The sequence below is a fragment of the Megascapheus bottae genome, chromosome 5 (genome assembly GCF_031878675.1).
Source record: "Megascapheus bottae isolate mThoBot1 chromosome 5, mThoBot2.hap1, whole genome shotgun sequence".
In the NCBI taxonomy this organism is placed as follows: domain Eukaryota; kingdom Metazoa; phylum Chordata; class Mammalia; order Rodentia; family Geomyidae; genus Megascapheus; species Megascapheus bottae.
In genome coordinates, this window is record NC_143513.1 from 76668753 (window position 1) to 76690730 (window position 21978).

Sequence of the window (21978 nt, forward strand, 5' to 3'; positions counted from 1 at the left end):
GAGTTGCAAGAAATACCTTTGTATTTACATGTCAATAGGTATATCCACTTTAACAACACCATTCCCCACCCCCATGGGGGACAGCTGCTTTTCCTGTCTCTATTTAATGGTTCTTCTTACTTTTCCTCCATCTTCCTCATGAACAGACTTTCTCTGTCCACTTCTTCCCACCACACCAAACTAAATTCAAAAGCATCTCAGATGTATCTTTCTCCTTTTAAAAATTAGAATGTTAAATGTTAACATCATGGAATATAGATAATAGATTAAAATGCAACCCAGTTCAGGAGAAGATTTTTCATCCTGGCTTTGCCTGCAGAGTCAAATTTATTATTCAAGGTTCTTTCCGAAGGGAGTATTTTTAGGCCAATGTAATATTTTTAATATTTATGTAATATTTTTTCAAGGCCACAGAGTTAGGTGAGTTAGAGTTTCTTCTCTCTTTTCATTTTCTAAAAAGTCAGAAAGCAATAGTGAAGGAAATACAAGCTATGTAAATTCCTGAGTATGAAACACAGCTGTGTGCATAGTAAGGAATCTAAAAATCACCTGAAAATCACTCCTGAAGAAGAAAGATGGACTGGATACCATAAGTCCATAAGGTAAGAATCATGTATGTGACCTCTCCACAACTAGAGGATAGGTAGAATGAACACAAATGCAAACAAAAAGTAACACACACACACACACACACACACACACACACACACACACACACACACGCATGGGGCTGGGAGTTTAGCCTAGTGGTTAAAGTGCTTGCGTAGCGTGCACGAAGACCCGGGTTCGATTCCTTGGTACCACATATATAGAAAAAAGCTGGAAATGGTGCTGAGGCTCAAGTGGTAGAGCTCTAGCCTTGAGAAAGTCCAAGGACAGTGCTCAGGCCCTGAGCTCAAGCCCAGGACTGGCAAAAAAAAAAAAAGTAACACATGACACAATATGCTAATATTCCACAGATCCTCGATGGCCAAGTTTGGTGAGTGAATATGTTACCTGGTGGAATCTTTTGAGTCTTCTTCTCTCTCTCCAATTTCTTCTATTTTACAGAATACATCTTGTAAGCTTCCTCCAGTCTTTTATTTCATTTTTTTGGAGCACAATAGGCCATTCATACAGTAATTAGAATTGAATTTATAATATAAATTTCATAAATGTTGATTTTTTAAATTTTATTTCATGATATTGTTTTTGTTCTCCAGCTGGTTGTTTGTAATAGAGTTCTATTTTTATTTCATGGAGTCAATATCTTTTGGCTCTTTCTGTCTGGAGATGTTAATAATTTTAAATTAATGTTTAGCTCTTCCCAGTTACAGGTCCCTCAAATTGTGGTCCATACAATGGTAGAATTTGCTTAGATATCTGAAGATACTTGGTTGCTGGCTTCTATTTTTAAAGTTGGGTATGAAAGAGCTGCCTGAGAGCACTGAATCTGTGAGGGAACTTCAAGCCAACTTGGGGGTTCATTAAGGTATTGCTTCATAGAGCAAGAAAATCCAGTCAGACTTCAGAGTGTGGGTGGTGGTGGTGGTGGTGGTGGTGGTGAAGACCCAGCAGACAGCTTGTGGGAATCAAGGAGAAGAGGTCTGTGTCTCAGTGGTTAGGCTTTACATCCTTATCAAAGCATGACAGGGATCTTTAGTACACCACTCTCATCTGTGCTGGCCAGTCCTCACCTAGCTTGAGACATTCCCAAGAGCTCTGTTGCGTGTTCTTTGGGTGAGAAGAGAGCCCCTTCCACACTGCTTAAGAGATCTAGGGAAACCTATATGTGCCTGTCCATGGACTTCGGGAGATTCTGCCGGTTGGCTTTCAGCTTCCTGATACTGGCTGTAGACTTAGCTCTAACACTCTGTTCATCACACTATCAGGGTATCCATTCCACGGCTTCCAGTCTGCTTGTGATCAGCATCTTTCCTATTTTTCCAAAGTTGTGGACATCTGTCTTAGAAAAATCTTTTAAGTGTAGTTCTGGCCTGATTTTGGAAGAAGAAATGCTAGATACTGTTAACTCAATCCATCATTATCACACAGTAGGTCTTCAATTCCATTCTTCATTTCCTCTATAAACTCAATAGTGCACTTGTTAACTCTTCTTGCAGTTCATTGGTTTGGAGATTGTCAATACATTATTTAACATCTCTGGGATCTTGTTTTCTCATCTGCAAAATAGGAAAATAGGCTTTCCTCTCTTATGGGTTGTTTTAGTTTGCCTAAGTAACTTCAGTTACTTTTCAAGAACAAAATAATCTTCAGTTCATGCACAGCATAGGCAGGAATGGACTCGGTGTGACATAAAAATCTTCCCTGGCCAGTAACAACACACAGGCAGGAAAGACTTTGATTTTCATCCTGGTTTCCACACCAACAACTTAATACCACTTTCCACTTCTGTTAAGAAAGACCAGTAAGTCTCAGAGAAGTGATTTTAACCCCAGGGAGAGAGAGGGTGACAGCTCCATCCTAACCAGGGACCTAGATGACTGGTGTCTGCCCAGAATTTTTAGAAGAGCAATTACTCTCTTCATTCTGCTCTCTCTTCTCTCTTCCTACTGCCACTGTTTTCTTTGAGGTAAAACAGTCTTTTCCTCCAATATCTACCACCTTTTCCCTTTTCTGATTTTTGCATTTCCCTTTTGTTTGCCCTTCTGTCTTTTCCCCCTCCATTCATGACCCATTCATGCAAGCAGAGTTGTTGGAGTCAGTACAGGCCTTCCAGTGAGCAAGGTCACCTGAGACTGAGGACCTCTGCACCCAAAAAGGAAAGGCCCAAAGGTGAATTGCCAACTTTGGGACCTCCTCTTGAGGGGTTAAAACCTCCTGAAGGGAAGTTTTAGGGTTTAGAGGAAGTTTGATGAATTGAACCTTCTTTGCAATGACAGCCAGTTGGATTCTCCCCCTTCTCATCTTTCCTTGCCCTTGAAAAGAGTGGGGAGTAAAGAAGCATCGATTAGACATTATCCCCTTTCTGGGAATCAATCCAGATGGCCTATTTGGCCAATGGGGAGCTTCCCATTCCCCTCCCCACAGCAGGCAGCCCAAGCCCTCTTGAAGAGTCTCTGTGGTGAAAAAGGAAGGAACTCGAATCAGAAAACACAACACTAAGGACATTTGGGGAGATGGAAAAGACCAGACAGTCCTGGGCATTTTAGTAAAAAGTATGGCTATCCCCACAGGCCAGGATCTTCCTCTCCTTCCTTCCCTTATTTCAAGCTGGCAGTGGCTGGTTGTGCAGAAAGTTTGGCTCACATGTTCATATTGTATTCAAACCACACTTTCCACAACGCTTCATCTGACTCATTTAGCAGTGTGAGCAATCAGCACAGTGCTGTGTGATAATGAGGCATCCTTGGCAATTCACAGAAGTGACAATGCAAGTGTTACTTCTACCTGGCAGGGGCAGGCTTGCCAGGCTGGCAGGGGAAGGCAAAGAGCTGGGCAGACCTATAAAATGTGCTCAGCTGTCCTCTGAGGGTCTCCGCCTCTGAGGACTAGGGTTCTGTCTGGTTTCTTCTCCAGCTCCTGCCTCCTTAGAGGGGAGAGCCAACCATGGTTTGCTTTCCATGCCTGCCCTTTTCTATTCCCCAGCTAGGACTGTCAGTGTCTATTTTTTTCTGTGTCAGGACAAGGAGATCAATTCTCTTCTCCAGAAGAATCTCAAGCCAAACTGGGCTAAGTTTCTTTTATTTGTTCTGCATGGTTGCCCTGGCTGGGGTGTGAGAGAAGAATGGAGAAGATGCCCCCTGGTGAGGTCTAAAGACTACAAAGTGTCTGGGGAGAGATGATAGTGCTGGGGTACCAGGAGGTGGCTTGGTTGTTTGGCGTACTCTCACACTTCCTCTTCCTCCCTCTTTGAGAGATGAACGTCTCCATTGGGAATCAGGGCTGGACAAATGGCTTTGCTCCTGTTTGGAGGGCTGTTGGAAGGCTGAGTCTGGTGGCTAAGCCCAGATGTGGGAGAGAGCAAGAGACAGCTGCAGGTGGAGACAGGACAGGTGGAAGGTACCGCTTGTCTCATGGGGGCTGGGAAAGGATGTTCATTAAGATGATCAATTCATGGGGAGAAGGGTGGGAAGACAGAAGTTTATGTCTGGAAGATGGCATGCTGAAGTGTGTGTGTGTGTGTGTGTGTGTGTGTGTGTGTGTGTGTGTGTGTGTGTGTGTGGTCACAGTTTTGCAGCTCTAGCCACCACCAGACACCAGGGGCTAGGGGAAAAGTCTAAGCCAAGAAAGATACTAGGTAGCCTACAGAGACTTGAGAGAGTCCAGCCCTCCCCTTTCTGCTAAAAATACAACTAATTCCAGACATTCTCTTCCTCCTTGAGCCATTTCTGGCTTTTTCTGACAAGTCACAAGGAGTGGAGCAAGAAAGGTCCTGACTCTGAACACAGAATTGACCAAAGGGTGGAGAACTGGAGTCAAGGGCAAGAGAGGGGCTGAGGTGAGGGCAGGAAGGGGGGCTGGCCCTGTAGCCCCACACGTGGGTAAGCCTACACTTGGAGAGCCAGGTTGAAGAGAGGAGGATGGAGCAGCCACGCTACTGAGATCTTTTTCAACTCCCTCAGTATACCTCCATGGTTCTTGTCTTTCTGGGAGGATAACTAATACTGCCATTCGCCACATTTCTCTGGGTTCAGGTCCTTGTGCTACAACTTATGAGCTGTTTGCATTTTAGCAAGTTGCTCCTTTTTGTAGATAGGCAGGAAGGCAACTCCATCTCTGAAGGTCAAAATAGAGACATGGGAAGAGCGGCATTTGCCTGGCACGAATGAGGTATGCAAGCAATGGTGGTCATCAGCGACTCTCTCCTCTGCAAAGGGCATTCTGTTGTGGGAGCCTTTCTGCAAAGGGAAGGTTGCTGTGCTGTCTCAGCAGTATCCACCCTCTCTGTCCTGAATCCCAGACTCTGATACTGACTGCTGTCCCCTTGCTTTCCGCACAGACCTGCGCAGGATGACGGCGGGCTTCATGGGTATGGCGGTGGCCATTATCCTCTTCGGCTGGATCATTGGAGTGCTTGGCTGCTGCTGGGACCGAGGCCTTATGCAGTATGTGGCGGGGCTTCTCTTCCTCATGGGAGGTAAGGCTGCTAGCCTGACAGGGTGTGGGGGACAAGAAAGAACCTGGTTCCCGGAGTTGAGGGAGAATGGCAAGGGGTGTGACGGAGGAGCCATGACCTGACCAGGGCTTTTCTCATTCACTCATTCACTGGCTCATCAGGTGCTCTCCCAATTCCTACATGCTGGTACATCCGCTGTTCATGACCACCGAAAAAAAAATAAGACATGGTCCTCACCCTTGAGGGGCCCGGGGGTCTGACTGCCCTGTGTGGAAGAGAGAGCTTTGACATTTGGGTTTTGGCAGAGGGGAATCCAGAGGATGTGTGAGCCCAGGATCTACTTGGGCCTGTGATACACCTGAGCCCCATGATTTGCTGTGGAAGGAAAGAAAGGCCTCTCCAAAGGCCTTTGTTCACTTTTGGGCCCTACCCTCCCTCCTACATGTCCTGCTCCTCTGCCACTCAAAATAAAGCAATGATAGGGGACAAGGCTCAACCCTCCCTCCTCTGTGAGGCTCCCTTACCTAACACAGCAGTCACTGTCGTGGCCATTGAGCCAATCCAGTGTCTTTTACCAGGGATTTTAGGTAAAGAGAACTGCACAGCTCTGTGATAATATGGCATCACATAAAGTAAAAGTTCACCCACTATCTGCTTGTGCCTTCCCCTTCTTTTAACAGCTAGACTCCTGGCTGGAGTCTTGGTCCAGAGCTGAAGTTTTAGACTGCTCAGAGAAGACAGAAGGATGAGTTGTATGGAGCTCGGTAGAAGGGCCAGGGGACTGGAGACGTGGTACCTAGGACAGAGGGAATCTGAAGCAAGAGACAGTCCACAGGAAGATCAAAATGTTGAGTAGCTTCAGGCACCGTGCGAATATCCAGCTCAGTTTCCCTTTGTGGTCAGCCAGAGTTTCTGAGCAGAGGAATGAGGACATGACGTTCATATTCTAAAGGTTAATTTGAGGGAAACCAGAATTTGTCTCTCTCACTGCACAGAAAGATTGTTGGGTCCCAGAGAACATTGTTCAACGGGACCCAAAAGCTTGCTCTTTTCCTTGAATTGCACTCTTCTGTGCCTAAGATGAGCAAGGGCTTTCCAAGGAGCTGTCATGTAGGCCTCAACTCTTTGTCATCAGAATCAGGACACCCCTTGACAGAGCTGCTTCCCCGGGGTCCCCACACCTGTGCTTGTGGTAGAGCCTGGGAGAGAGACAGGAACATGGTGACCCTGTGATAGTGAGCTGGGTGCTCTCCAGGTCTGCTATGAGAAAAGCACAAAAAAGCCTTGCTTACTTTCTCTGGGCCTCTGCCCCCTTCAGTGAAACAAGGAATCAAACTAGTTCATGATTCCCACACTGTATTTTACGAGTGCAGTCCCTTTTGTTGTCTTTTCTCAATCTAAGTTCTACTTGGGTTCTGGAATGCAAAAAGTTAAAAGTGAGGTCGTTCTGTTTGTAGTGAGACGTAGCACTGAGGCTCTTTTCTATACACAAAGCACGCTCCACTAAAACAGGGCTTTCCTGCGGCTCTAGAAAGGTCTCCCAGGAATCTGAGGAAAGCTGAGCAAACAGGCCTCAGGCAGAGCAGGAATTCAGTGAGCCCTGGGGGCTGGCTGGCTTTCATCTCCACCTCTTTCCTGGTGTTTCAAGTCCTAGGTGTGTTCTCTACTGTCTCCTCTCCTCAGACACACACAGACTCAGCTCCTGCCAGGGAGCTAAGCCTGGGACCTTTCAACTCTTCAAAAATTTCCTTCTGGACTGCTTTAGTCAGCTTGCAAACACACAAACAGAAAATGATTGGCTGGTTTTGTAAAATCTGGTCAGATCACACACTGTAGGCCAGACAACAAAAGAGACCAGAGTGGAGAGAGACTAGTGAGGCCAAGAGCTCACTGAATCATCACTCAGTGAATCTCACTGGATCATCTCCCGCCTACTCACCTGAGAGCCTCCCAAAAGGCTGAGGGGCAGTCAATGAGGGCAAGAAAGGTGCCTGGAACTCTTCCAGTGCTGAGATACCAGCCAGAAACCTTGGGCTCTGGGCAACACCTGGACTAGATTATAAACGGAGGCCACTCCTTGCAGATGGCAGCGTAGGAGCCTTCTTCTCTTATTCAGGTTGTAGTCCCTAGCTACTGCATACTAGAGATCTCCATGGAACTTTCACGGACACTGATGCCAGGCTCTGTGCACACCAAGAAGGTCTTCCAGAATGTTCCTCACCTGTAGCGTCAAGAGAGGAGCTTTAGAGCTCTTCCCAGCTCTAATATTTTATGATATAAGAGACAAATCCATTGTCCAAGACTTCATGTATTACATAGCAAAGAAAGAATTCAGAGCTAACAGGCCTCAGATATTACCAGGAGGGCCTAAGCCCTGATTCCTAAAGGCCCAGGTAGAGTTTCTTTTCTTGGAATTCATTACATTTTCTAAATCACATAACCATACTTTCTGATAAAGTATGGGTGTGATGACAGGCTTTGAGAAAGCTGCTACGCCAAGGGCTATTTCTCATTAACTGGGGCATCACCTAGACTGGAGCGAATCTTTCTCATCCACAAGTCATGTAGGGTTGGTTCCCTTCTGCCCTGAAGCTTTGCCATCTGTGTCCCTAGATAAAATGATAACCCCCAAAAGGCTGAGTAGGAAATGATATCCTCCTATATTAGAGGTACTGACAGGTCATGGACCAAAAGAAAGGACTGATGACCAAAGCTGCTAGCTGCTGAGCTTTTGAATGGTGGTCTTTTCTGGAAGGTGAAGAAAAATCTAGAGGATGGGAGGGAGTCTTGCCTCCTTAACCTAGAATCCTCTGACCTAGTCCAAGGAGCCCGGAAGCCTAGGGCAGCTTCTATGTGTGGATCCAGGAGCATGGTTTAGTTAGGAAGTGGATATTATTCTGTAGAACAAGGAAGATACACAGACTGCATGCTAAGCGGTAACAGCTATACTGAGAGGCTGTACCAAACTAGAAGTGACTCATTGTCCAAGGCTTTGCACTTGCTTTTTTTAACCTTGATCTTTAAGGACTACTTCTCTAAGCCTTGTGCAGCAAGAGAGACTGTGCTGTGCCAATACACCCTGACTTGCAGAACCCTGTGTCAGAGAGACATGTCAGCATCCATACTTCTCAGAACCTCGCCAGCCCCTGATCTCTGGAGCTGAATCTCCAGTGGTGGCTCTTTTGAAGCACTTGAAGTGTCGGCCACCCGATAGAGACAGTTAAACCATCACTCACCCAAACCATGTAGATATTTTTACAAATGTGGGCACAGCCTTAGCTTTCCTCTAGATTTGTAACTGATCGCAAACACACAGCCAAAGGGTTTAGTTCAGTTGCAGGTAAAATTGAACAGAGGGGGACCAACAGCATCCAGGGCTGACTAGCCTGGAGGCAGTGAGCGGGTAAGAAAAGAAGGGGTGACAAGAATGAGAAAGATATGTTTAGTGTTGTGATTCCAACGTTGGAATTGCATGTGACTTTAGGTAAAGCTGTCTGGGGCCAAAATAAACACAAAAATACTCTATTCGCACCCTCTTCACGCACCAATTCTTTTTCTTTGCTGCATCAGTTCTCCTTCCCTGTGACTCAGCCTGCACTGGGGACTTTTCTGTTCCAGATGTAACTATTTCTGAGTTAAGGAGAGGGCATCTTGCACCCTGTGCTGTGAAATAACACAACCAATTGCTTAATTGACGCCCAACCCAGAGGAGGCAATTAATTAAGCAGGGCAATGTTGTCTGGCTAGGAGAGGATGGGAGGTGGGTGGGATCCGGCTTCCCTTTTGGCAGTAGCTCCAGGGAGATTCTAGCTCAGATGGGTAAAACAGCCTTTGGATGCCAGCAGTTGTCCTGATGAGTCATCAATGGTGTTCTGAAGCTCAGGAACAGGATGACACAGGCACAGATTGCCTGACCAGGGAGCATGGACTGCTTGGTCATCTGTGTTTCCCTCCCAGAGCTCACCTTGTGAGCAGGTGTCTATGAAATGAAGCTTAGCTCCCAGTCCATGCCCCACCCTTCCCAGACTCCTCCCACAATCCTCTCACCCTCACTGGAAGCCATCTAAGTCTCTCTTATACCAACTGGGCGTTATGGCTCCACCATCTCTTGTCAAGACTCATACTGGGTCCTCCTATCTGACTGGTCTGTCTCCATTTGGGCTAACAGAGCAGTTAACCTAATTTTTTAACTGCCAGTCAAATACGACTCATTTACTATTAATGATCCATTGGTTCTAGATGAACTCAAAACCCCAATTCCTTACTCCCTCAGAATCCATCCATAATCTAGCTGACCTTGCCTAACTGTTGTCCCTTGTACACAACCCTGTACCCACATCACTTAGCTCACACTGGTGGCCTCTCTATCCCAGAACACACAAAGCGTGACTTCAGGGATCTGGAGCCAGCTGACACCTTTGTTCATAGTGCTTTCCTTCTGCACTTGTTGGATGTTTCCTTCCTGAGACTTAGAGTCCTACTCAAAGGTTTGTTCATACACGCGCGCGCACGCGCGCACACACACACACACACACACACACATGCACGCACATGCACATACACACATATACATGGTGACCTCCCTTGACCAGTCTCCTTTTTATTAACATGTTTACACTGATAATGGCACAGTTGTTATAATTCATAAATACTGGTACTTTATGATGACTGGAAATCCACACTTAATTATTCAGATTCCTTTAGTGTTACTTGAAATTACTTTTCTGTTCTTGGGTCCTATTCAGGATGTCATGCTGCCTTTAATTCTCATATCATCTTAGGCTCCTCTTGGCTGTAGTAGTTTCTCAGACTTTCCTTGTTTTCCATGACTTTGACTTTGGCAGGTATAGACAGCTGGTTGAAGTGTATTGTAGGATGCCTCTCTGTTGAGATTTGTCTGATATTTTTCTCATGATTATTCTGGGTTATGAATTTTGGGGAAAAGACTGCAGAGATAGTGCCACATATATGACATCATTTCAGTATCATTTTTGATGATGGATGGTGTCCTTAATGCATGGTGAAAGTAGAGCTCATTGCGATTCTCCTATGAAATTGCCCACCACCACCATTTCCATACCATACTTTTTAGAAAACAGCCCCTATCTATGGCTCTTTATGATAACTGGAGAGCTAAGATAGAGTACTGGGATGGAGAAAATTCCTTTGAGGGTGGTATATGCATATAGACTATTTAGAATTCTTCCTCTTGGGAGATATGTCTCTATTTATTAAACTAGTCAGTCATTTGCTTATTTGTATCAGTGTAGGTTCATGGGTATTTATTTTTACACTTGGGGTTATAATCTAATGCTACTTTATTTTGTTGTGGTTCCAGCTTTTGATTTCAGTCCTTTGACATGGCCCTGTGAATATGTATTTTTTTTCTTTCATTGCTTCTTATTTGTTTGCTCTAATTTGTCTTGCATAGTCCTAGCCCTATAATCAGCCTCTTCTTGAGAATCTTTGTTTCTTTTTATTATTGTTATTGGAGGATGGTATTAGAAACCAAGATCTGGAAACTTGAGGTGTCTGAAGTATTTTTTACAGCCAGGATTTGATCATTGTCTCTCTCCTCACACCAAGATGTGAACTCCATGAGCTTCAGAACTTTGCCTGCCTTAGTGATACTATGGTATCTCCTGTGTTGGGAATAGGATCTGCCTTCTTGAAAAGTACTTATTACACCAGTAAATTATGTGCAACAAATAGCGGGCATCTTGGTGCTGTCTTGATAGAGCAGCAATTCTTCAAGAAAACATCCTGTGCCATCTTCCATCCCTGTTCTAATCAGGTGTCCTTTCCTTGGGATTTTGTTTCCACTTTCTGTCTTTATTTGAATAGACCCAGGGTTCATCTGCTTCTGTTATAAAATGTCTCATTTCTTCTGGAAGTATGAATTGTACACAGACTTCATAGAGGAGCTTCTGATTTTACTGGACTCATGGAATATTACAAATGGAAAGGATTTTAGACACCATCCAGTTAGATCTCCTGGCATTTTAGGTGACAGTAGTTGTGTCATATAGCTGATCTAGATCACCTGGATAGTAGCTGGAAGAATGGAGGCCAAGGCCTGGTTTCTGAAACCAAGATTGTTGCAATCCACCCCGCTGTTTCTGATCTCAGCATCTTGTGTTGAAGGTCCCTGTGCCCGCTGAGCCACCCTCCGCCCCTTCCTCCTCCTTCTCCTCTACCTCCTCTTCCTTCTCCTCCTTGAAGAGCTGAAGATTGTATCTCCCTGGACCATACACTTCTCACACTTTCATGGCTCCAGTTTTGTGCTTCTCTAGATCTAGGGTTCTCACAGCATCCCTCCATGTCCTTTGTAATCTCTCCCTTCTTCTCTTCCCTCCCTCCTGAAGGTACTAAAGGAAATACAGAAGAGATGGCAGCCAGAGCTAAGGGCATGCATTGTAATGGGAAGAGGACAGCAGTAAAGGTTTTATTATCTGTGATGGGTAGGACCTTCTCTACCTTCCCATCCAGTCAGGAGGAATGAAAACAAAGCCCTAAAGAAGCGCAGGCTGTGCTCTTGCCCACCTCTCCCTACCACTGCTCATGCACACTGCTTCTTCCTGTTCTACTTCTCGCTTGTCCTCGAGCCTCCTCTTTTTCCACCTCCCTCTAGCTCACCTTCTCTATCTTCTCTGAAACTGTTGTCTTTGTGACCTCATACTTAGCATTTCCACCGCCCCCCTCATTTCTTGGCACCCTACTTAGAAACATGACTGGGTTTCTATTTAACCTTTCATTTCATACCTCCAGATCATGACTTCGTGACTCAGGGGTCATGGAGGGAAACATAGCACTCAGAACCATGTAAATTAGATAATTTGGGAAACGGAGAATAAACTTAATAAGCCAATGACTTACTAAGATACAAAGCTTATCAGAAATATGTGCACTTCAAATAAAGTCTTTTGTATCCAAGAAAGGGTGGTTCTGGCATAAAGGCCATCCATTTATCTTGCTTATCTGTTTTTATCGATTAATGTAAGACTTTGCTAGAACATCATGACTCTTCCTTAGCCTTTTCATCTTTCAAAATCTTAAACAGAGATTTACCAAGCATTTTATACCCTGGAACATGCCTTGTCCCTTGGAAGCTGCACATTTGAATATTGATTAGCATTTGCTAATTATATTCAAAACAAATCCTTGGCAGGTAACTCATGACAGTAAAAGTCATTGGAGGCAGACACTGGTGGCTCACACCTACAATCTTAGCTACTTGAACTCAGGAGGCTGAGATCTGAGAATCGAGGTTTAGAGCGTACCCAAGGCATATCAATCCATATGATTCTTATTCCAATTAACCAGCAAAAACTCAGAAGTAGAGGTATGGCTCAAATGATAGAGTACCAGCTATAAGCAAAAAAGCAGAAGAAAAATGATGAATGAAAATTCAAGGCCCTAGGTTCAAGCCTCACTACCATTGCCAGGAGAAGTAGGGAATACTATCCAAGTTTACTAACATCTAGTCAAGAGAAGGGCAGATAACTCCAGCAACTCTGGCAATGGCGCTCTGTCTTCACTTTATACTGGAACAGACAGAAAAGGGTTACACCTGGAGTGGGAGTGTTGCCTAATGGTAAGTGTTCACCTACCATGTACGAAGCCCTGGGTTTGATTCCTTGGTACCACATACACAGAAAAAAGCCAGAAGTGATGCTATGGTTCAAGTGGTAGAGCAGAAGCCTTGAGAAAGCTCAAGGATAGTACCCAGGCCCAGACCTCAAGCCCAAGGACTGGCAAAAAAAAGGTGGGGGGTTACATACTCATCATCAATGGGGTCAGCCCTGGGAGAAATGTGGGTTTCAGAAGTGAGCCATGATCAGCCTTGACCCTGCAAACTCAAATCTGGCCAATGAAGAGTCCATGTCCATGTACCCTCTTACCTGCCCACAAAGCCACGGGACCACATCTTCACCAGGTCAGGAGAACGCTTTGTCCTTGACTTCCCAGATAAAATGCCGAGACACAACAGACCCTGGAAGGAGATGGGAAGGAGAGTGATAGGTGCCTGTGTGGAAGGTGAGCCAGTAAGCATCTCCCCATTCCTGCCGCCTAGCTGGAGGTGGGAGTGTTTGTTCAAGAAGAATTACCCCAACAAAAGAAGGAATTTTATGTTTCCACTGTAGAGATCGATTCCAGGATCAGAGGAGCCTTGGAGTAGCCACATGACATTAGAAAGTTCTTTATCTGCCCCTCATGCTTTTCTTCAATTTACTCATCCATTCAAAAGGGCTAATTGTGGTATTCAGCTAAGGCACAACCATGGCAATTAGAGTTAAGGCATGTGAATAACATACAACAATATCTAGCATTGTTCTTAGTTTATTTCAGATATTATTGTATCGTTTATATCTTTTACAAATATCTGCCTTTAGTAGCACTTGACTGTGAGTCTGAGCAGACTCCACACAGGCACTCTATAGGTCTGCCATAGGTCTAAGAAATCCTCACAAAGCCAGGCGCAGTGGCTCACACCTGTAATCCTAGCTACTCAGGAGGATGAGATCTGAGGATCGAGGTTCAAAGTCAGCCTGGGCACTAAAGTCTGTGAGACTCTTATCTCCAATTAATCACTAGAAAACCAGAAGGTGTGCTGTTGCTCAAGTGGTAGGGTGATAGCCTTGAGCTGAAGAGCTCAGGGAAAATGCCCAGGCTAAGGGGTAGAGTGGTAGCCTTGAGCTGAAGAGCTCAGGGACAGCGCCAGGCCATCACCCATTGAGAAAGAAAAAGAAATCCACACAAAAATAAATGTGTCTCTGGCTAATCACTTCCCTATCCACTCATTCAGTCAGTGCCCCACTCATTCAGTAAATGATGATCTGCTGTGCACTTGGGATACAGGATGTTTACATTCTAGTTTCAGAGACAGACAACAAGCAAGGGTCTTGCTTGAATGGAGGTAATATGTCTTAGGAAGATTTGATGCAGAATTGTTGCAAAAAGAACTGAGATTGCCAGCAACCAGTTGGCTCACACCTGTAATCCTAGCTACTCAGGAGGCTGAGATCTGGGGATGATGGTTCAAAGCCAGCCTGGCAGGAAAGTTCATGAGACTCTTCTCCAATAAACTACTTCCTCCCCTCAAAACAAAGCAAAAACAAACCACAAAAAGCAGGGATGTACAAGGAACCTATTTGGTCTGGAGACGTTGAGCAAGAGCTTGTGGTAGGCACAGAATGAGATGGAAATGATTCCTAAGTGGTGATTCCAAGATCATAAGGATCTAGGTGACTGTGGTCAGAGGTTTGACCGGAGCGTTCTTAATCTCCTTCGTGTAGTTCAGAATGCTCTAGAGCTCTCCACTGGGTGGCATTCAGTATTGTGTGACCTTTTAATGTCCCTAGTTACCCTCTGGTGTGTCACTGCTGGAGCCTCTATATGGACTGCCATGCCTTTTTTTTGCCAGTCCTGGGACTTGAGCTCAGGACCTGAGCACTGCCCTTGGACTTTCTCGAGGCTAGAGCTCTACCACTTGAGTCTCAGCACCACTTCTGGCTTTTTCTATGTATGTGGTACCGAGGAATCGAACCCTCGTCTTTATGCATGTGAGGCAAGCACTCTACCACGAGAGCAAACTCCCAGCCAGAGGCTGCCATGGCCGGTTCCACTAGACTGGGACACTGCATCCATGCATAGGATGATCAGGTCAGGCTTTAGGATATTATGATATATCCCCAGAAGGTTTTGCAGTGCTTGGTACTTATCCATTATCAACTACATAATTTGATGGCCCAGTATCAAATGAAAATCCAGTGCATCTTGCTCAAACACTAAGAACTTCAAAGCACACTAGGAGAGCATAATAGTAAGAAGGCATTTGCATAGGCTGTTCTGGAAGCCTATTCATCTTCCAGCATTGCTTGATGCTTCCTGACCTCAGAGCCCTGCAGTCTTTTATCCCAGGGCCTCTGGAAGATCCCGAGAAACCAGATCAGTTCTCTATTCTGCTTGAAGTTCCCCTTCTACCTAAGTCTGCTGTCCTGATGAATCAATAATTGTAAAAAGAAAATTGTGTCTTAAACACAAATCACCAAAGTAAGAAAGATGCAATGTATTGCTCACGTGACAGGAAGAGTTCCACCTGGGAAATGTTTGCTAGTCTCATCAGGGAAGACTAGAATTTACTGAGAATCGGAAGTTTGGTTTAAAGCCATCATTTCAGAATGAGTACTTGCTTATGTAAGAATAAAGAGGTAACAGTTGGTTAAGGATGGTGTGGTCAGGATAGATGGCAAAAGCCAGGTGAGGACTTAGACGTAAAATATTCAAAGAACCTTAAGATGGACCTATCTGTGAATATTTTTGCTGAATCAGTTGAATTTGGGGGGAAGTTCCCACAATGAGTAATCAAACTATTCTCTTGGTCCAGATAGTCCTAGATGGGAGATAGCAAAGTCATGTCCCTATAGAGAGGGAGGGGTGGTCTTGGTTCTTAGTGTCCAGGCTGAGGGGATGAGTTTGGTTGTCTTATCGTGTAGGACGGATGGTTTCCTCCTAGGTGGTGCTTTCCTCACCAGGCTGCTTATACCAACACAGATGCCAGTCATGTCTGAATTATTGAGTAAGGTGATATAGATTGGGCTCCTATATCGTGAGCTCCCTCTCTCAGCTCTAGCAAGCCCATGTACTTCCTGGGCCTGCACTGAATTGGGATTCCTTGTTTCCACACAATGCACTGTCCATGGAGAATGGCAGGCAGGAAAAGAGGAAAGGGTAGCTGAAAGACATTCACTGTTGGATGTTTGTTGAAAATGAACAGGTTGCTTTACCACCCTTCAGTGGAAACAGAAAGTCCCAGAATGTAATGGAGACTTCACAGGGATTGGTTACCATGGAAACTCTGGCAATTTCTTAAGCAATTTTAAAAGCCTCCCTCCCATAGCTCTTCTGGGATGTTTTCAGGGAGATGTGCAAGTCTTAAAGAAAGAGAACTTGTCGGGCCAACTCCAGCCCTTGAAAAAATCCTACATCAAAGAAAAGTGATCATTGCTGAAGTAAACAGAGACTCCTCTCAGTGCACTGGAAAGCTCCTCCCAGGAAATTAGAACAGGCATCAGTGAAAAAGGACTAACTTTCTTCTGCCCCAGGAAGTGGAAATGAGAGGATGATGGAGGTTTGGATGAGTTAAAGGGGTTAAGGACAGATGGGAGGTAGACAAAGGCATCCAGGCAAGATCAGCAGAACCACATACCCTTCACAGACAGAAAACTAATTTAATCATCGTGGAACTTTCATAACTTTTATGGAAGAGCTTAGTTGGTCAATGACTTGCTTTCTTTGCAGTTCCCAGTACTTACAGACAGAATCCAAATGCATTGCCCAAAAGCACAGTCAGTTGCTTAGTATTGAACTCAAACTCAAAATCGACTTCATTGCTGATACTTTTGTTTCTCATGAGCATGCAGCACTAACTCCCAATTAGTTCCTTAACTTCTTGACATCCAGCTGACCTGCTAGAGTAAACAATGACCCTCATATAGACCTCTCAACGTGGAAGACAAAGGGTGCTATTTTAGGGGGTGGCAGAAAGTTGGAGGACAATTCTGCTCATGGAATATGTCTTAGAAAAATAGAAAAATGACTCTCTTTGGCTGAGAGCCTTATCTTTTCATATGTTCTAAGACAAAAGGCAAAGCTTGGGCTCAAGGATAATCCTTACTTATTACTTCTGTAGTTCAACTAGCAATCCAATTCAACTCTTGAAGTCTGTTTTCTGTTCTCACTATGTCCATAAAGCCAAGCGCTTGAAAATGCGCTTACTCTGTCTGTTCCACTGGTCATCTGCCCATGAGCCTTTTCCTTCTTCACATTCCTAGGACTCACCTATATCTGTTTTCCTTGAAACTCTTGTCTCCTGACAATAGTTAGGTTTCCCGCCACACACACACCCCCTTCCCATTTTCCCATCCTTTCTGATTTTTTTTGTCCTTCACTGTATCTTTAAATTTGGGATGTTGATTCTTTTTACTTTTGTTCTCTAAACACACTCTCTTATCAACAATAGCCCACCTCAGAGTGACATTTATCCCTGGTGGAGTTAAATGTAGAACACGTGAATAGAATAGTCGGTTCTGAGCTCCAGCTTTGTATGTTTACTTTCATTTATTTCCAATACTGTATTTTTACATATCTTTGAGTAGATGTTTTTAAGTGCTTCTTGGCCATCTCTTCGCTCTGGAATTTCAGACATGCCTTCGGCTGGACTTGTCTGCATACGTTGCTACATGTCCTTTGCCCTCATCAAATGCATGCTACATGCCTGGGCCTGTGTAGGCATCCATTTCCCTCCCCTTAAGGAAAGTCGAGCTTCTTTTGTGGACATCCTTAAAGCCAGCCCTGTCCCTTGGGTCACGTTCACCTTTTCATTTTTGCCACCACCTTTCCATCCATGGTCAACATCTGCCAGTGTTTCCTTTGTAATGCTCTTAGTGGCCCGTTCATTTCCTTCCATTTCTTGAGTGCCATCTGGGCTGTGATTATCACCGTGGTATTTGAGGAGTCATTTAGCCTTTGGTGGAAATCTCTGTCCTGCCAGTGGGTTGCCAATATCTGAGCCTGCCTTTTCTCATCTGTAAAATTGAGATAGTGATATCTGCCCTGTAGGGTTGATGTGCAGCTGAAATGAGATAATATGTAGCAAATGCATTTAGCCAAGAATAAGAATTTCATAAATGTTCATTTCCCTACTTTTTCCTAAATTCATCCTTGAAAACATACTGCTTTTCTCAAATATACTAATTACCATGTCATTACTTGATGAAAAAATTCTGTGGCTTCTCAATATTTATAGAATGAAATTCAAACATTCCCTGCCTGCAGTTCCATGGCAGCCACAATCCAGTAGCTTGGCCCCTGTGTCTCCTCACTGCTACCTGCTCCTCCTTACCTTTTATTACCTTTAACCTGAGCTTCCCTCAAGGCTCAACTTACAGTCAGCATCTCCCAGCAGTATTTTCCATCTGTCTTCACTAAATCCAGGAGATTCCTCTGAACTCAACCCTTGTCTCATTTTCATGGCACTCAGCCTCATTGTGAACATCTCCGAGAGACTTCTCATCCTTTCCTTTCTTTACTTTTTTGTTTTGTCAGAACCTCTGTGGTACCAAAGTGTCCTTTTCTTTTTGGCTACCCCACTTGTGATTTTGTCATCTTTGTTTTATATTCCAATATGGCTTCTGGTAGCTTTGATTTGATTGTGGGTTCTTTGTGCTAAATGACATAAATAGAACATCTTCCAGCAGTCTTTTAGATATAGACACAACTCTATTTCCTAATTATCTGATTTACCATCTAAATTCAACCCCGTAAGTATGAATTGGGCACTTACTATGTGCTAAGTATTATACTGTTAGTACTGAGGGACACATAGCTACAAATATACATGGTCTCTATCCTGAAGGGACACCCAGGCAAGGGTACAGGCACAGAGGTGCTTGGATACGGACAGTGGCAGCTGGGGACTAAGATGACCTTGAGAAGACCTTTCTCTTCTGGAGAGTCAAGGACAGACTCACAGGAGACCTAAATATTGAGGCTGAAGAAAAAACTCCAGGAAGCATGTTCTGTTCTCCTCACTGTCCCACAGAGGACTTTTCATACCCATCTATGAAGCGAAAGTGCTCCTGGTCCCAGAGCTGGAAACTTTCCAGAAGCAAAATGCCAAGTCTTTATTTATTCAGTCTAGTATAAGTTTTCACCTGTCATTAATACATTTCCGTTTTTATATATTTCAGTGTAACTAAACTCTGTGGTGAAGGAAGCAAAAATTTCCTTTTATCCAAAAAATGTTTAAACAGCTTTATATAAAGTTAAGAATGTAAATCTAGGATGGTATATGACCCCCAGTATGGGTTCTGGACAGGAAAAAATGCCCGTGGTGGTTTCCTCCTGTGGCTGTGCTAACAAAACCTACGCATTTCTCCCAGCCAGCTACATTTGGCTTAAAAATATGAGTTAATTTATTGAAATGCTCTCTAGGGTTCAACGCTTAACATGTTCAGCTAATCACATTTCCCAGAAGCCTCTGGATGGCAGCCTCTTTTTGGCTCCTGTATTAACGTGGCTCAGAGACAGGGGTCAGCTGAGCTCTCATGAAGGCTCTCTTTCTATTTCTGTCTCCTTCGAAGGATAGTAACTAGGCTGTGTTCTCCTAAGGCCCTCCTTCCCAAGGGAGAAGTGGCTTCTTTTTCTGATTGCTAAGCTTGGGAGAAGATGAGCTGGTGGGATCCAGCACCACACAGGCCTTCAACTCTCGGTGTAGCTCTCATCCTGAACTCCAGGCTCAAGACCCAGGCTGGCTTCAGGAGGCCAATCTTCCTTTCTCTGACCCACCAATATGAGGTCATAGATCCAAGTGAGTGTACTGTCCCCAGCCAAAATGTTCTCTCTCCCCAAATGGAAGCCTGAGGGGATCTATAGATGCCACACCAGCCTCAGCAGAAATAAACCACAGGTGCAAACCATGCCAGTTTTGCTCCTAGTCTTTCTCCCTCTGGAGCTTTTCTCATTACAGTTTCAATTCAGAAGGGGGTAGGGGCAGAAGAGTGATTATGTCTCATTCCTCAGTCCCCAGGGGAAGGTGGAAGTAGAATGGCTGGTAGCAAAACTAGGGGTTCAGTGGCTGCAAGTGGGACACTCTGACAAGGGCTTACCCTTGAGGCAGTAAACCTAAGCTCTTGTGGGTTCTCTTCCACCTACCAGTGAGCCCTGCCCATTGGATTTAGTGTCTAGCCAGTCGGGAAGATTCTCACTAAGATGTACTATTCTGCCCTGGAAGTTCAGGTCCCTCCCAAGAGTCACCCCTTCCCTGGTGAGTGAGGCACAGTTGTGTTAGGATCCCGAATCTGGTGAAGAAGTTGGCAGTGAGATTCTGTTAATAGGCCACGCGTCTAAAGGGCACCCTGATAATGCTAGGGCCTCTTTTTCCTACCTCAGTAACTAGTCGATACATCTTACTTACACATCACTGCATGTAGGCTCCATATTTTGGGGCGGGAGTTCTCTTCATACATGGACTGCAGTCTAACTAGAAAGGCAGTGCACTGCCCATGAAGTACCCCACACGTGAGACAACATAACGAAGACTGAACTATGGATTTGAATCTTGGTTCTAATACTTTTAGCTGTGTGACTCCAGGCAGTTAACTGAATCTCTGTGCCTCCGTATCCTCCTCTAAACTGCCGTAAAGTTGTGTGGGGACTTTGAAGAGCTGTTTGTAAAGCACCTGGAGCGATTCCTGTCATATAACTTACATAGGCCAGTTTTATCCATGTCAGAGCTGTGTGTATGTTCCATGACCCAGCAATGAGGTGACAGCATGAAGAACTCATTCGAGTATAGATTTGCCTCCCAAAGAAATGTCAGGGCCAAGCTGACAAATGTGCCAGGCAGATGGAACCGTAAACCAAAGCAGGTGGCAGGCTCGCCGGATCTCCTGGCTACCACCCCTAGCTTCTTCCTCTTGTAATTAACATGGCATTGGCTTAGATCAGAGAGGGCAGAAGCCAGAAAGACTTCTTTTAGAGCCAATTTCTCCCAGACACTTAAACAGCTGGGCCCCTATCCCTCCATGTTTAAAATCAAGGCAATTTAGAGCGGATTCTCGTGTGCACATTGGTGTCGAGTAATGACATCCAGTAATCTCATCTACCTCTCCTTCCGAGCATGTCAAGGGGTGGAGGGAGGTGGTGTCTTTCCTCCAGATCACTCCTCTTAACAAAATTAGTGGAAGCTACTCCTTGCTGAGTCAGAGACCCTAGTGACGGAGGTTTCGGGGGCACTTAAATGGAAAGAAAGGAACCAGAGATTTGGTGCTATTGCGTTTTATGATCAAAAGTATCATGGCCCCGAGAGAAGAAGTGATGTTCCCTCCCTATGAGCTGGGATATGGCCAGTACCCAAGTTTTGCTTTCCACTAAATCAACTTCCAACATGCTGTAACTGTACTTCCAGGAAACTGGCGTAAGCTGTCAGTGGGTCTCCTGTACATCAGGAGAGCCTTATAGTCAGCAAGACAGGACACACATGCCCTGACAGATCTACATGTACCTATGGAGCTTCATGCTAATCCTGGGGGTGAGGCAAGGTAATGTGACTTGGCCTAAGAACCTTGCATGGTAGCTAGGAAGAATCAGTACCAGAAAAGTTCTGTATCATTCCAAGCATCACTCCCCAGCAAGAGACGTAGACAAGATTGTCCTCTACTCTAGAGGTTCTCAAACTGTCATCAGCAAGAAGAGAAAAGAGACTGGGGCAGGAAGATGGCATGCTCAGAGTGGCTTTACTCTTGGAAGCTCGCTCATCACAGTTTGAGAATGTTCCTTTCTGCACAGCTGTAGATGCCACCCTCAGTTTAGTTAAGAAGCCAGTTGGATCCCACTAACTCTCAGCTCTGAATTGAGGCCCAGATGGATAAGAAGCTGCAAAGATTCACACTGAAAAAACATGTGGTGCTACACTCTTCATTTGCATCCTTTCCAAAACTCTCCTCCCACCTCTGCGGGGAAAGTTCCCAGCAGATCTTCTTTTTCCTCTATGAAGCACGGACTATCTAGAGTCAGGTGGGAAAACTCAAGTGGCCAGTGTTTCTAATGGTTGCTTCTGAAGATACTTTTTTTCTTCTTTCCTTTTACTCTCTCCTTGTTCTCTCTCTCTCTCTCTCTTTCTCTCTCTCTCTCTCTCTCTCTCTCTCTCTCTCTCTCTCTCTCTCTCTTTCTTTCTCTCACATGAATCTGGAAGGAAATGGAATGGATACCTCTCAGAGGTTTCTGCGCTCAAATAATTTCAGGCAAAATCACAGCCAAGTCAAATATTTGGTCTATCTCATGCTTTGAGACCTTCAGCAAATTATTTAACTTGAGATAGTTTTTTAAATGTTATGATTATTTGTTGCATCTATAAA

General features: G+C 44.7%; 1 protein-coding gene across 1 annotated transcript in view; it reads left to right on the forward strand.

Annotated features, from left to right (window-relative positions):
* The window catches only part of Tmem178b (transmembrane protein 178B), a 367696-nt gene that overhangs the window by 331521 nt on the left and 14197 nt on the right, over window positions 1-21978 (forward strand). Inside the window, exon 3 of the mRNA XM_090333420.1 lies at window positions 4943-5080. Within this exon, the coding sequence (XP_090189546.1) occupies window positions 4943-5080 (138 nt within the window). The remainder of the gene's footprint in view (window positions 1-4942; window positions 5081-21978) is intronic.